Source organism: Phalacrocorax carbo, chromosome 25 (assembly GCF_963921805.1).
Source record: "Phalacrocorax carbo chromosome 25, bPhaCar2.1, whole genome shotgun sequence".
Taxonomy (NCBI): Eukaryota; Metazoa; Chordata; class Aves; order Suliformes; family Phalacrocoracidae; genus Phalacrocorax; species Phalacrocorax carbo.
In genome coordinates this window covers 4,548,631-4,562,784 of record NC_087537.1, presented here as the reverse complement: position 1 = coordinate 4,562,784, position 14,154 = coordinate 4,548,631, and the positions used below count along the sequence as shown (strand labels likewise).

General features: G+C 59.0%; 1 protein-coding gene across 1 annotated transcript in view; it reads left to right on the top strand.

Moving 5' to 3' along the window:
- Positions 1–407: 407 nt before the first annotated feature.
- MRC2 (mannose receptor C type 2) overlaps positions 408–14,154 on the top strand; it is a 29,504-nt gene continuing 15,757 nt past the window's right edge. Inside the window, exons 1-5 of the mRNA XM_064473602.1 lie at positions 408–594; positions 11,917–12,315; positions 12,584–12,757; positions 12,986–13,150; positions 13,303–13,416. Coding sequence (XP_064329672.1) covers positions 498–594; positions 11,917–12,315; positions 12,584–12,757; positions 12,986–13,150; positions 13,303–13,416 — 949 coding nt within the window. The 5' untranslated portion in view covers positions 408–497. The remainder of the gene's footprint in view (positions 595–11,916; positions 12,316–12,583; positions 12,758–12,985; positions 13,151–13,302; positions 13,417–14,154) is intronic.

Below are 14,154 nucleotides of genomic sequence, written 5' to 3'. Positions count from 1 at the left end.
CCGCCTGGGGTGCAGGGGGGGAGCAGCGTGGCCCCTGTGCGGGGGGACCCGGCCCTGCCGGGAGGGGTCACAGGGGCGCAGCGGGCTGTGCCCGGCTCCGGCCCCCCCCAAACCCCGCCGAACCCGGCGCTGCGCGGCAGGACGCGGAGCCCCCCCGGCTCCGGCCGCCCCCCGGCGGAGCCCCCGGCCGCCCCCCGCCGCCCCTTGGGGCCGGGCCCACCGGGGAGGGCAGCGCGGCTCCGCTGACGCAGTGTCTGAGGCCGGCGCACACGCTTCGGGCTTGGGTTGTTTTTTTTTTAATTTATTTTTTCAAACTTTTTTTTTCCTTCCCCCCTTCTCCCCTCCCTCCCTCCCTCCCTCTTTTCGGTGTCCCTCCTCCTCCTCCTCCTCCCCCTCCTCCCCCTCCTCCCCCTCGCTGCCGCCCGCCCCTCCGCCGTCCCCCGGCCCGGCGAGGCGCGGCGAGGCCCGGAGCGGAGCGGAGCGGGGCAGCGCCGGGCATGGGGCGCGGCTCGGCCGGGAAGGGACCGCGGCCCCTCCGCGCCCCCCTCTGCTGCCTCCTCGGCCTCCAGCTGGTGCTCGGCGCTGCGCACCCAGGTGGGACCGCGCCTCCTTCCTCCTGCCGGCCCCCCCCGACCCCCCCCCCCCTTTTTTTGCGTTTATAATTATTATTGGGGGGGGGGAGTGAGGGATGAAACCAGCGCGGGGGGCGGTGGGGGGACACCCTCCCAGCCGGGCTTGCCCCCCCCCCCCCCAGCCCGGCTCCGCGGGGCGCTGCCCGGGGAGGGGGGCGGTGGGACCCCGGCGGCGGGGAGGGCGGGCGAAGGGGGGGGCGCTTCGCTCCGGCGCGGTTCACATCGCCCCGGTTTATTTCCTCCCGGGATGTTTTATTTGTTTTTATCGCGGTTTGTTTTACTTCATCCTCCTTCGGTCGCGGTTCGTCCCGCCGCGTTTTGTTTTCTTCGGTTTCGCCGCGTCGTGTTTTCTCCCCGTTCCGCCGCGTTTTCGCTCGCTTGTATTGATTTTGGTTTAACTCCCCGCGCCGTGTGGCCACGCAGCGTCTGGCGAGGCCGGCGGAAACGCTTCCCCGGCCGCGGGGGGGGGGTTCGGGGCGGCTCCGGGGGGGGCGGCGGGGGGCCGGGGGCGGCCGCCGGCCCGCAGCGCCCCGCAGCCCCGCTCCGGCCCTTTGTCTCCCCGGGGAGGGCAGTTGGCGGAGGGGGTGGTCGGGAAGAGGCCGAAGGGTTTTGTTGGAGGTTTCCTCCCTCTCCCATCCTGAACGCCCCCCGCCCGGCATGTTAATGCTATAGAAAAGTGCCCCGCGGGATCGGGCCCGGGTGGCTATTTGCAGACTTCCTTTTTTTCTTTTTTTGTAACTTCTCACAATAAAGTCAACGGGTTGTATTTTTTTTTTTTTTTAAACCTTCTGAAGACACCATGTGCCAGATGCCTGAGGCTCCTCGGGACGGCCCCTGGAATTGCCATTTGAGACACTTTTTACCCCAGGACAGTCTAGCACAGAAGCGAGGAGCTGCTTTTGTTGCTTCCTTGGATTAATCTGGCCCTATTGAGAAAACCTTAAAAAAAAAAAAAAAAAAAGAGCCAAATTGGCTACTTTTGCCTGAACAATAAAAACTGTAAACCCTTGGCCTATTTTATTAGAGTACGTTTAGCAAATCCAAAGCAGATTTGGGAACGGCAGCAGGGGAGGGCACTGTTCCCCTCCTCCCCCCTTGCTTTCCCCTCTCCCCCCAGCCCAGCAGCCCCCCGGGGCTGAGCGCGAGGGGCAGACCTGGGCTTGCCGTCGCTTTGTGGCGCGACGCCGTTGGGAGACCGTCCCGTGCCCGGCGAGGGATCCAGCCCGGGAGCGGAGGCGCTCGGCCGGGAGCAACTGCTTGTCTGGGAGATGGAGGAAGGAGGAGGCGATGGGGAAGGAGACGCCGGTCCAGGAGAGCGGTGCCAGGGTTTGCTGCTGGTTGGAGGCATCTCAGCTGAACCTCCAACGTCCCGCAGCTGAATTCCCGTTAAACCTCCCTGTAATTTCCTTGAGGGCCATGAATTCCTCCTTTTGCGGGTTTTAAGGGGGTTACTTGGTTTCAGCAGGGCTTAACTACCTGTAAGGACCGTTTCTGGCTGTTTCACCCTGAAAAATGTCATTGGGATGCAGGTCTGGCGAGTCCCCCTTGCCCGCCCGAGGACAGAGGCATCTCTGTCCCAGCGGTTTGTGGCGGCGAGGCGGGAGCGCGGTGGCAGCCGACCCCGTGCCGGCGCAGGGCGAGGAACAAGGCGGCTTTGAGCCGCCTCTAGCCCACGGTGCTGTGCTGCTCCCGCTGAGCGTCCCTCCGGCGAGGGGGTGCAAACACCCGCAATTCTTCCCCCTCTCCCCATCCCCAATTTTCTGCTGCTCCAGCATCACCCCCAGCTCAGACCTTGCGCGCAAAGGGAGCAGGGGATGGCACTGAGCGAGGTGCCACATCTGAGGTCCCCCAGTGCCAGGCTGGCTTTGCAGCTCGGAAGGGATCCTCGCCGGGATCTTTGGGTCGGGGTGGGTTAGTCCCAAGCGTCCCTTGAGCGAGTGCTCTTTGCAAGGACGCTCTCGCTGGGGGCCTCAAGGGCTGGCCCAGCAGACAGCATTGCTTCCCCTGGGGAGCTGACGCTTCCTCGAGGGGTTCATGCCAAATCCTCGCCTCTGGGACAGCCAGGAAGCTGGAGTGGGGCTTTTGCAGGAGATCTGTGGCTCCTGGGTGGGATATCGCCCCTGGCCGCCCCATCTCTGCAGCGTCACTTGAGCACCCACGCGCCTGTCTTGGGGAAACTGAGGCAGCAGCTCCCGTCCTGCCATGGCTGCAGGCGGGGTGAGGTCCCCATGTCGGTGTGGGGATGCGGCCCTGCCGCTGCTTTGGATCAGCTTCTCCACCCGGCCCATGGGACCAAGCGGAGCTGCCGTGTTGGCTTTGCAGCGAGGGAAGGGGGCGAAAGGGACCCAGGGAAGAATTTACAGCCTGTAAAACAAACAGAGCAGCCTTTGCATGAAGTTCCCTCCCCGTTTTCCTCTTTGCAATGGAAATAGCTCGTTGCATGGCAAACGCAGCTCCAAGAAATTATAACTCGATCTTCTTTGGGTTATTTGGGAGGAGGAAAGGGGAACAGAAAGCAGAGCGGCTCCGTGCCTGGCGGGGCGCAGGGGCAGCCGGGGACCTCGCTGTCCCGGCATGCTTGCAGCCTCCGCAGCCAGCCAGCCGGGCGGGACGAGGACGAGGCAGCGGGGAGAGGGATGGCTGCTTGCGCAAGAATGACAAGAATGAAAAGCAAGAGATTTAGCCTTTGGTGCAAAACTATCCCCTTCCCCCAAAGCCACCAGAGCAGTAGGGTGGCCCCAGGAGGTTTCCCATGTGAAGGTGCTGCCCCAGGACACTTTGCCCGCATACGAGAAGGCATTTTCAGGCGTGAGGTCCCGGTGATGGTTAAAGCCACGTTGCAGGCTTCTCCTTCAGCTCTATTTCTGGCTGGATTTTGCACCTTTCCCTGCGGGGCAGAGGCACGCTCCTGCCTTCCCTCTTCCTCAGATATTCTCCAGGGAAACGTTTTGCCCCGAAGTCAAAGCAAGTGGCTGCTGAGGGTGTAATTGCTCTCTGCTAATCATCTTTTCCGGCTGATAAATCTGTAGCGGGAGACTCTGGCTCCAGTACCTCGGCGGGTGCTCGGAGAAGGGCAGCAAAGGGCCGTTGCCTGCCTTGGCAGCTCTGCCGGAGGTCCCGGCGCTGCTCGCGGGTGCATCGCGCCCTGCTCGGCTCCCTCGCGCGCGGCCGATTCTCAGGTGGGAGCGAGAGCGCGCGCGGCGGCCGCCCTCGCAGCCCATCCCGCCCCAGCGATTTCCGTGAAGTTGGGTTTTTTTAAACAATTTGTAAAATTTCGTTCTTCACGTGCGGCCGAGGAGCAGGATTTTAATTAATTTGAACTGTGCCGAGACCGCAGAGCATCGACATTTTTCTCATTCTTAAGATTGCTCGGAGCCCAAAAGAGACCCACACAGATGCTCTTTTTCTTAAAGGACCCATCTTTAATTAATTAAGGATTAGAAAATGATCAGTGGATTGACTTGCAAATTCTTGGGAGTATGCTTTAGCCCTGGAGTGAAGGTTTGGCTGTTTGCTGGGGGCACAGGGTGTTTTTCAAGCATGATGCTCCCTTCACGCCCATCCCGGTGAGAGCTCAGTCCTCCGCTGCCCTTCGCGCTCTCGCAACAGGGATGTAAATGGGATTTTCGGTGTAAAACAGCGCGTTTCCAGGATGGTGCTGAGACCAGGAATGGGGGGATCGAGCCCTTTCCTCTGCCTGAATCCAGACACCGAGACTTTGGGCTCTGCAGAGAACAGCCACATTTTCCCCTTGGGTCTTGCCCTTGAGCGCTGGGCACAAGGCAAGCAAAGAGCACTGGTGAGAAATGCTTCGTGTTAAACATCATTTTAATTAAAAAAGAAAGCTGTGGGACACCAGGGGCCTGATCCTTGCTGTGCAGATGTGCTTGGTCTTGGTGAAAAAGGGGAAGCCCTGGTCCTGAGCCATGGATGGTGCCGCTTGGGGCGTTAATATCAGGAACGGTGCTGGAGAAACAAGGGAGGAAAAAATCTCTGGAGCTTTTTTTTTTACTTCTTTATTTGAGGGAATTTCTTTAGTAGTGTTGAAAAATTTGGTAGTTTTCAGCCAACTCTGCTGGAACTGTGCCTCTGGGGACACGTGCTGGGGCTGTCCCACACGTCACATCACGCCCCTGGACGTGGCCAGGGGGGCCCGCGGTGCTGGTGGGCGATGCTTTAGGGCGAGCAAATTGGGGGTGGTCAGACAAGCCGGGGCCAGAGGGGCCCCCCGGGACGTGGCCGAGGCTGCCGCTGCCAGGATTTTGTGGCTGGGTGAGAAGACGTATGTGGGACAGGACGTTCACGGGGAGCCTGGCCATCATGTCCTGGGGGGATCGTCTGGCCAGCAGCAGCTGGGGACCCCTGCCCTTTGCCACTCCCCGCTGTCCTCTCAGTGGGTCCATCGCGCTCCTCCAGCCCCAGCTGGAGCCTGTTGGATGGATGGTGCTGCCTTCCATACCCTGCATTCCCAGGGAGTTGGCAAACGGGTTTTCCACCTCTGGATGCGTGCGGCCGCTGCAGGCTGGAGCCTGGAGAGGGTCTGCGGGAAATTTGGGGAAAATTTACATCCTTCCACCCTTTGCTGGGTACGGGAGGGCGGGTGCTGGGGCTCCTGGCTCCCTTGTCCCCTGCCACGGCTGTGGGCGAGTCACTTGAGATGCCCACGGGCAAGCATCCGCTGTGGAATACGTTTATTTCTCTGCATCCCAGGGCAGGGCATGGGGAGAATGGACTTTTTAATGTCTGCAGAGAGGCTGAAATGCAGCGTGTGGACCCCATCCAAAATCTTTGTGAGGCAGCAGAGAGCGAGCAGGGTGGTAGGTAGCCTTCGTGGTCGCGGCCAAGTAAGGAGCTCGTCTCATACAGCTCCCACCGTATAAACAGCAGCTTCTCTCTGTGCTGCTGGGCAAGCCACGAGGAGTTTCTGGGCCCCAAGTGCAGGTCCTGGTGCTTCACACCCCCAACCAGGCTATCAGGAGCTTCGCTTTCTTCCCTGTAATATTAGCTCCTTATTCCCTGAGGTTTATTTAAAAAAAAAAACAAAACCAAACCAAAACAGCAACCACCTTCTTTTATTCTGGAGCTTGGCTTAGAGCACCCAGAGGCGCTTCTGGCTGAGTCTGGCCCCAGCTGAGCCCCGGGGATGTGCCAGGACCAGCCTGCGGGACGTTGGGCAGCGTTGCTGTTTCGGTGCAAAGCCCTAATTTAGGGTTGGTGCCTGCCACTCGAGCAGACGGGTGCGGTGCTGGTGCCCCCTTCTGAGCCAGAAGCTCACGGCGTGCCCTGAGGCTGCTGATGCTGTCTGCATTTCCTTCCCCCCACTTTTTTTTTTTTTTAAATCTGAGGTTCCTCTTTGAAGGGTTGCATAGAGTTTATCGATGCCCAGACGCAGCCTGGGGGCAAGGCAGAGCAGCAGTGCCCTCGCTGCGGGCTGCGGCTGCTCTCGTACCCTCTGGTCGATGGCACCTAGGATGCTCCAGCTGCGCTGTCGGGAGCTCCCGCGGGTACGGCTGCTGTTTTTCTTATCACTGCTTCCCTTTCCCAGGCCTCGGAGGGACACATGGGCCCCTTCCTCAGGCCAAAATTTGCTGTCCTTTATGGCAATGGCCATGCTTTTGCTCTTCTCCATGCCGAGACCTCGGGGATAACATCAGCTGTGCCCGGCCTCACTGCTGGAGGTGCGGATGCCAGCGGTGGTAACGCTGGGCTTTGCTGGGAACTTCTTTCCAGGAAGGGGGTTTTGCTCCAGAGGAATGTTTCATCCGATAATACAGAATTTGAGATGGAGCTGGGGGCTCTTCTGTGCCCCTGCAGCATCCGTCAGCGAAGCCAGCTGGGTGCAGTGCTGGGGTGCAGCCCTGGGGTCCTGCACTCCCAAATGTCACTGGAGGGAGAATTTTCGGGCTGGGTCTCTCCCTGTCCCAGCAGTTCCCTCCCCTCCTGCAGCGCTGTGCAAGCTGAGCCCAGCAGAGGCTCGCTCTGTCGGATGAAACCCTCCTCTGTTCGATGACACTTTCTGGTTCTTTTTCTGTTTTTTTTTTGTTTGGTTTGGTTTTGGTTTTTTTATTATTATTTTTTATTCCAGACTGTTTTCCTTCTCTGTGCTGATCTTCCCCCCGAGCTTGGTGCATCCCCACCTTGCATATTGTGAATGAGCTGCTACTTCCCACAGCTTTCCTTCCATCAGTTCGGAGCTGCTGCTCGCCCTTGGGCAGCAATAATGGGCTGAAAAAATGGCAGTTTGGAGCAGGTGGCTTGGGACTGCTGTGCCCTGTTTCCCCGTGGGTGAGAGCACATGGGGCCAGGCGGTTCAGGCTTGAAAGGAGGAGATTTCTTCATGCAGCATGCGAGTGAAGGGTGGGTTTCTTGCCACAGGCTGTTAGGGGAGCAGCACTGCCATGCTGGGGCCAGCATTCACTTTCAGCTGTGGTCGGATGAAGTTGCGGCCAGGGCCCTGGAGCTTCTCCAGCCCAGGATAACCAGGACTGGAGTCCAGCCCTAGCTTCAGTCGTCTCCTAAATTTGCTCCCTGCAGTTGTTGCTGGTGATGGGTGAGCGACAAATGCAATGGAGCAGGGGTGCTGTGGGTGTCCTGGTGCAGGTGGCCGGGTTGGGACGTGCTCAGGGACAGGGAGGTGCCGAGGATTCCCGTCCACGCCGTGCCATAGTGCTTTCTATGTCTGCTGGCACCAATGGCCACCTCTGTCCCCTGGAAGCTCCGTCGCCTCTCTCATCCAGTGCTGCCCACGTTCCCCAAAATTGTAGGTTGCGAAGCTTTCCTTATTTGCTGTGGGGTGGTAAAGCCATTGTGGGAAGGGTTGAGCTGAGTTCCCTTCAATTCAGACTTTCTGCTGGCTAAAAACTTGCTTTTTTTAATTAAAAAAAAAAAGAATCTGGAGCCAGGGGTGGAGTGTAAAATTCCCTTGAGGACTGCCCCAAAGGGTCGCAGCTTCTCCATCTCTGCAGCGGTCAGCCGCTGGTACCAAGGCAGCTTTCTCCCAGTGTGCCGGAGTGTGAGCATCCCCGTGTTTTCCACGTGGAAGAGGAGAGTGTTTCTGCGGGCAGAGCCAGGGTCTCACTCATGGCCCCCCACTCCCTGCCATCCCCACCATCGCGCTGCCTCGTAGCACCAGCTGGTTTCCACGCTCACACCAGTATGCCAGAGGCAGCATCCAGGTGTCTGCATGGCTGGGACAAGACATCATCCCTGCTAAAAGCATGGGGTTATGCTTTGCGTTCACAGTTCCTCCATAGAGGAGGAGGAGCGGGACACGATGGAGCAGAGCTGCTCTGAGCTGGCCCCGCTTGAAGGATGTAGGATGCAGGAGGGAGAGGCATGGGGTGTGCAGGGTGCCTGCAAAGCACCCTGCCGCGGAGCTGGGGCAGGGTCTGGAGCACAAGTGTGCTGGGGGGCGGCTGAGGGGGCTGGGGGGGTTTAGCCTGGAGAAGAGCAGGCTGAGGGGAGCCCTTCTCGCTCTCTGCAGCTGCCTGAGAGGGGCTGGAGTGAGGGGGGGGCTGGTCTCTGCTCCCAAGTCACCAGTGACAGGACGAGAGGGAACGGCCCCACTCTGGGCCAGGGCAGGTTTAGGTTGGAGATGAGGGAAATGCCTTCCCTGCCAGAGCGGTGAGGCCCTGGCACAGGCTGCCCAGAGAGGTGGGGGAGTCACCGTCCCTGGGGGGGTTCAGAAAAGATGTAGACGTGGCCCCATGGGACATGGTTTAGGAGGCCTGGGGGTGCTGGGTTGAAAGTTGGGCTTGGTGATCCAAGAGGTCTTTTCCAACCTTAATGATTCTATGATTCTACCCCAGCACTCATCAGATCCAGCCCTGGTTTAATTTGATGATTCCAGGCAGAGCATCCAGCAGTGCGTTTCCCGGTGCTCTTTGTCCCGTGCTGGTGGGCAGCTCCTCTTTGGGAAGGATCTGCTGGTGTTTGCCGTGGATGGGTTTCCATAGCCGGAGGGCAGCTGGGAAGCTCTGCCGGTGGGGTTCAGCTCTGCAGGTGGGTGCAGAAACCCAAGGAGCATCTCTGAAAGGAGTCACTCGTAGCTGTGCCATGGCTGTGGAGGGCAGTGCAGGAGTGGGAGCCCTGGAAGGAACGGGGACATTCCCGGTCCTGCGAGGATGCTCCTCTGGAGCTGCCTCCTGCGAGGGCTGGGTTTGCTCTGCGGGATACCGGGTTGGGAGGAGGGATTCATTGATACAAACTCGCCCCATCCCGCTCACCGGCAGCTGGGTGGGAGCAGGGAGAGTTCACTCGGGCGCTTGGTTTTGGCACTGAGCGTCGTCGGTGGAGCTGGAGCCAGCCGCAGCCAGGCTGGTGCTCTGTGACATGGCCCCTGTGGCCACATTTCAGAGGCTTCTCCGCTAGCGGCGGCTGGGAGATGGTTGAGAAGAGCCCAGATTTGGCTGAAGCGAGTGGCACCATGCAAAAAAAGACTGGCTGTTCCCTGCAGAGCTGTTTCTTCCATAGGTGTCGAAGCTCATCGGGCTCGGCCGTGCTGGGGGGCTGGGGTCAGGGAGGCTGAAAGCTCCTTTCAGCACGACAGGGCCCAGTGCAAGCGCAGCTACCAGTGCCATGGACACCAAAGGGGGTCAAGTCAGCCCCAAATTCGCTATAAATAAATGAAAGAAAAGTATTTTGTGTGAAGCACAGTATGTGCCTTTGCTGACATGTGTTGAGCTCATTGCTGGTTGTCCCCCCCGGCTCCAGCCTTGCTGGGAATGGCTCCCCACCATTGGTGCACAGTGGTTTTTTGCCAGGGGAGATGGAAGCGCTGGGGAGGTGTGAGGGCTGAGCTGGTGCTAAAGCTTTCCCATTCCTCCAGGATTCGGCAGGGACCGGGGCAGAGGGCACATTTGGTGCCCTCTTCTGCCTGCTTGGAACAAAGATGCCTTGGGCTGAGCTGCCCAGGCGGGTGCGGGGGCAGCCCAAAACCCTTAGCCTATAATTTCCTACCTCCACCTCTTCTGTTTTTAGAGTAAAATGATATTTTGTGCTTTTCTGGCTCTGGGGCTCCCCCCTCCAGTCTGGATCTCCGCGCACCGTGCAGCTGCGTGGCTACATCGAGCATTGCCCTTGTACGCTGCTGCACAGCCCTGATGTGATGCGGAGCACCCCGACACCGACACCTGGTGCTGGCTCCAGGGCTTCTTCAACATGCTATTAATTCTTTTACGAAGCTGCGTTGGCAGATAAGCAGAGAAGGGTGTCCCGTTGCTGACCCCTGCTGCTAACAGCTGCGGCAGTGCTCGCAGTAGGATAGCTTTTTCTATTCCTAGTACTAAAATGCTGGTGTTTGGCTTTTTGTGGCACAGCCTGTGACCCAGGGAGGCCTCATCCTGCCTGAGGGCTGGTACTTGGGGCCAGTGGGTTGTAGCACTGATGCTGCATCACCCCAGAAGTGCTTAAAGACCCCATTCCCGGTGCTGGTGGTGGGCTGCACCACCCCTCGCTGCATGCAGGAAGGGGAGAGCGATGGGCTGGGAGATGCCGTGGATGATGCTGGTGTGGTGAGATGGGTGTTTGCGGGGGGGGACAAGCTGGTCTCCTGATGCCCAGGTCAGGATCAAGCCAGCTCCAGCTGGGGCAACACCAGCACCAGTTTAAGGGCCCTGAGCTTCAGCCAGCCAAAATTGGCCCTAAGAAAATTTGCTTATTTTCTCACTTGCCGTGATTTGAAAAAATATTTTTTAAGGGATTAAATGTTTCTTCTTCCAGTGATTGCCTGTTTCTGTTGCACATGCACAGAGTCTGCTCCCCGGAGATCGCCATGTGAACAGCTTCACTTTTGTTTAGTTGAGGTCATCACTGATGTCATCTCAGTTGAGGAGCGGGCCTTTCACATCATTTCTTTTCTGGAGCCGGGTCAATGCTGAAGCTCTGAAATGACATGGGATGTCTTTCTTCCTCCATTTCTTTTTTCCTTTCAGAGACAAGTCAGGAAAGTTCACGGAGCCAAAATGTTTGTTGCTTGAATGTGCCGGAGCCGCCTGTAACAACATAGCTGGGGCAGGGTGAGGTTGCAGGGGAATAGGAAATGAAAACCTTTTCAGCCCAAAAAATTCATATAATGGCAGAAAACCAAAGCAAACGAAACCTAAATATAGCGGGGCCTGTGAGTTCGTTTTGACTTCTGGTGAATACTTGTGGTGGAAAAAGAGAAAGGGTCACTTTTAAGACAGAAAAACCTGACAAAAGTCGTCTTGTTGATGTGCTGCTGGGGCGTTGGGGCAAGAAGCAGCTGCACAGGGCCCGGAGGTGGCTTTTTAGCTTAGAAACATGCATTTGAAGAAATACAGTATCTTTTAAAAAAGACACGTCAACTCGAGCAACATGTCCCAGTGAAATGTCCCGGGTTTACTGGTTTATGTAGTTTTTGAGATGGATTCGCATGTTGGGGTGGCCCTTGGTGATGCTGAGGGTCAGGGAATCGCCGTGGGGATGCAGGGTTGGGCTGTCGCAGCGGGCAGAACCGTGGGACGTGCATCGAGCCAGGGTTGAGATCAGCCTTTCTCCCCTCCACAGCTGTGCTAGCGCTTTATCTGCTGGCAGCGATTCCCCTCGCTGTGCTCCCGCCTCCCTGCCTCTGGGCTGGGATTTTGGAGGGTCCCGACGTGACATTTCATATCTGCTGGGGCTGGGGCCGTGCCCGCAGGAGGCGCGGCTGCTTGCGGGCGCTTTCCATCACGCCCTGTTCATGCGATGGGAGACCTTCCCCCAAAGCTTTTGTTTGCTCGGCAGTTTTTTAGCAGGTCCCCAAATACACATAAAAATAACGGATGCGCTCTCTATTTCCCTGCTCTGTTTTTCTCCACCCGGAGCAGATGGCCGGTGCCGAAGTCATTGGCGTGGGCTCCTCCAGCACTGGTGGGGGGCTTGTTGCGGTGCCTCGGGATGCCGCGGCCAGGTGCTGCCGATGGAAATTCAATTTTAAATGGCTCTGATGACGCTGTTAGAGCAGGCGAGTTCTTCGCCCACTCTGATGCCCGAAAGCCACTTGCTGGTGCTTCGTGGGGATGCCACACTTGGTGCAAACACCCGTCCATGTCACCCTGCCCGGAGCTCATCACCCCGAGGACAGGCACTGGGGCAAACCCTGGGGTTATTTCGGCAGGGAAGCGGTGGTCCCCGGTGTGCCACGTGCTGGGCACAAGGATGCACCTCGAAAGATGCTGTGCGTGCAGAGGGAGCCAGGATGCTCTGGCAGGGCTGGGGGCGATGCGTGGCACAACACCTAATCCCCAGCAATGCTTTAACCTTTTCCCCCTGTTTTTCCCTCCAGACTCCAAAGTCTTCCTCATCTACAACACGGGTGCGCAGGGCTGCCTGGAGACAAAGGACTCGCTGGTGAGGCTGGCCAAGGGCTGCAACGCCAGCGCTCCGGCCCAGCAGTGGAAATGGGTCTCACGAAATCGCCTCTTCAACGTGGGAGCCATGCAGTGCCTGGGGGTGTCGTGGCACGGGGCCAACGCCACGGCGGGGCTACACCCCTTGGCCACCTACGAGTGCGACCGCGAGTCCATCAACATGCGCTGGAGCTGCCGTGGCCTCGGGGAGCAGCTCTCGCAGCATCTCGGCGCCCGCCCGGGCAATTCCTCCCTGGACAGGGGGGACCAGGCGCGTGGCTCGCAGTGGAGGACGTACGGCACTGAGGAGGATCTGTGTTCCGTGCCATACTCGGGTAAAGCCTCGTTGGGCATTAGTTCTATTCCATAACCCAAACTAGCCTCAAAACGTGAGCTGAGGCTGCTGCGCTGCAACAGTCAGGTCCTGCCTGGGGAGCTCGGTCCCAGCTCACTGGGGCTGCAAAACCAGGCAGGACTGAGTGATGGGGATCATCCGCAGGGAGCCAGCACCCCTGCACCGAGCCAACCCACACCCCTCATCCCAAACCTCCCTCCAGCCCCCTGTAGATGCAGCCTCAAGCACAGGCTCTTCTTTACCCGCAGAGATTTACACCATCCAGGGCAACTCGCACGGGAAGCCATGCACCATCCCCTTCAAGTACGACAACCAGTGGTTTCACGAGTGCACCAGCACGGGGCGTGAGGACGGCCATCTCTGGTGTGCCACCACCCAGGACTACGGCAAGGACGAGCGGTGGGGCTTCTGCCCCATAAAGAGTAAGTGGGGAGGACGCATCCCACCGGGGAAAGCAGAAACCCTGTGTTCATCCCTGCGGGGGGCTTTCCTGCCTCTCCCCTTCCCTCCTGGCTCACCCCTCCTCGCACGAGCAGCTGCGGTGCCAGAGCAGCCCCACTGGCTTCTCATTATTTGGCTTTTGGGGGTTATTGGGGGTTTTGGAGCCGCAGGGGGGCTGCACTGATTGCTCACTGTGCTCATCCCCTCAGGCAACGACTGCGAGACCTTCTGGGACAAGGACCACCTCACCAACAGCTGCTACCAGTTCAACTTCCAGTCGACGCTGTCGTGGCGGGAGGCCTGGAATAGCTGCGAGCAGCAAGGGGCCAACCTGCTTAGCATCACCGAGATCCACGAGCAGACCTATATCAACGGTGAGACAGCGGCAGCCTGGCTGTGCATCCACCCTCCTCACACGGGGCCGTCGCCGGTGCCTGGTTGCTCTGCCTGCCCCAGGTGGTTGGTGTGGGGGTTGAGCTGGGGCTGGGGGGAGCTCATCCTGCCCCTCTGGCTCCATCGGTCCTAGGGCTGCTGACAGGGTACAGCTCCACGCTCTGGATTGGGCTCAACGACCTGGACATCAACGGAGGCTGGCAGTGGTCGGACAACTCGCCCCTCAAGTACCTCAACTGGGAGAGCGGTGAGCTGGGGGGTTACGGTGGTGATGGGGGGGCTGGGGAACAGTCTGTGACCCCTGGAGATGGCCCTATGGCAGGGGAGGTAGCCCAGGCTGCCGTGGGGTGTCCCCTCACTGTGTGGCAATCGAGAGCCCCGTGGGGCTGCGGAGCAGCCTGGGACATCCGTGGAGCTGGAGGGGGAATTGTCCCTCTGCGAAGCCTCAGCAGCCCTGTGGATAACCTGCTTTGAGCACCCTTGTTTGGAGGGTTGTTGCATCCCAGCTCGGTAGTGAAGGGCAGCTGAGGAGCGGTCCCGACTGCAGACACCCATCTGTAACCCTGGGGTGCTCAGGGGGCAGAAGGATCTGTTGCGAGGGCTGCTCTGGTCGTGCCTGGTGCTGGTCCCCAGAGGCACTCATGGGGACAGTGATACCCCAGGAGGAGGTTTGGGGACAGGCAGGAGCAGTTCAGGTTAGGTACTGTGTCCCCCTCCAACTGTCATCCAATATTTGTAGGTAAAATAGTGATGCTCCAGGTCCTTGTGAATCGAGGGGCACAATAAATAATCCCGGGCACATGGGGCCATGTCTTCATCGTGCAAAATAACAGAATAAATAGGTCTTTACTGGTGTTGGAGCAGGGAGAGCTGCACCCTGCCGGCTCCGGCCTCCCGTGGTGCCCTGCCTGCGTGGGCAGCGTTGGCGGCTCTGCCCCAGCTCCGCCAGCTCCTCAGCAGCATGTCCCCCCTCGGTCCGCTTTCC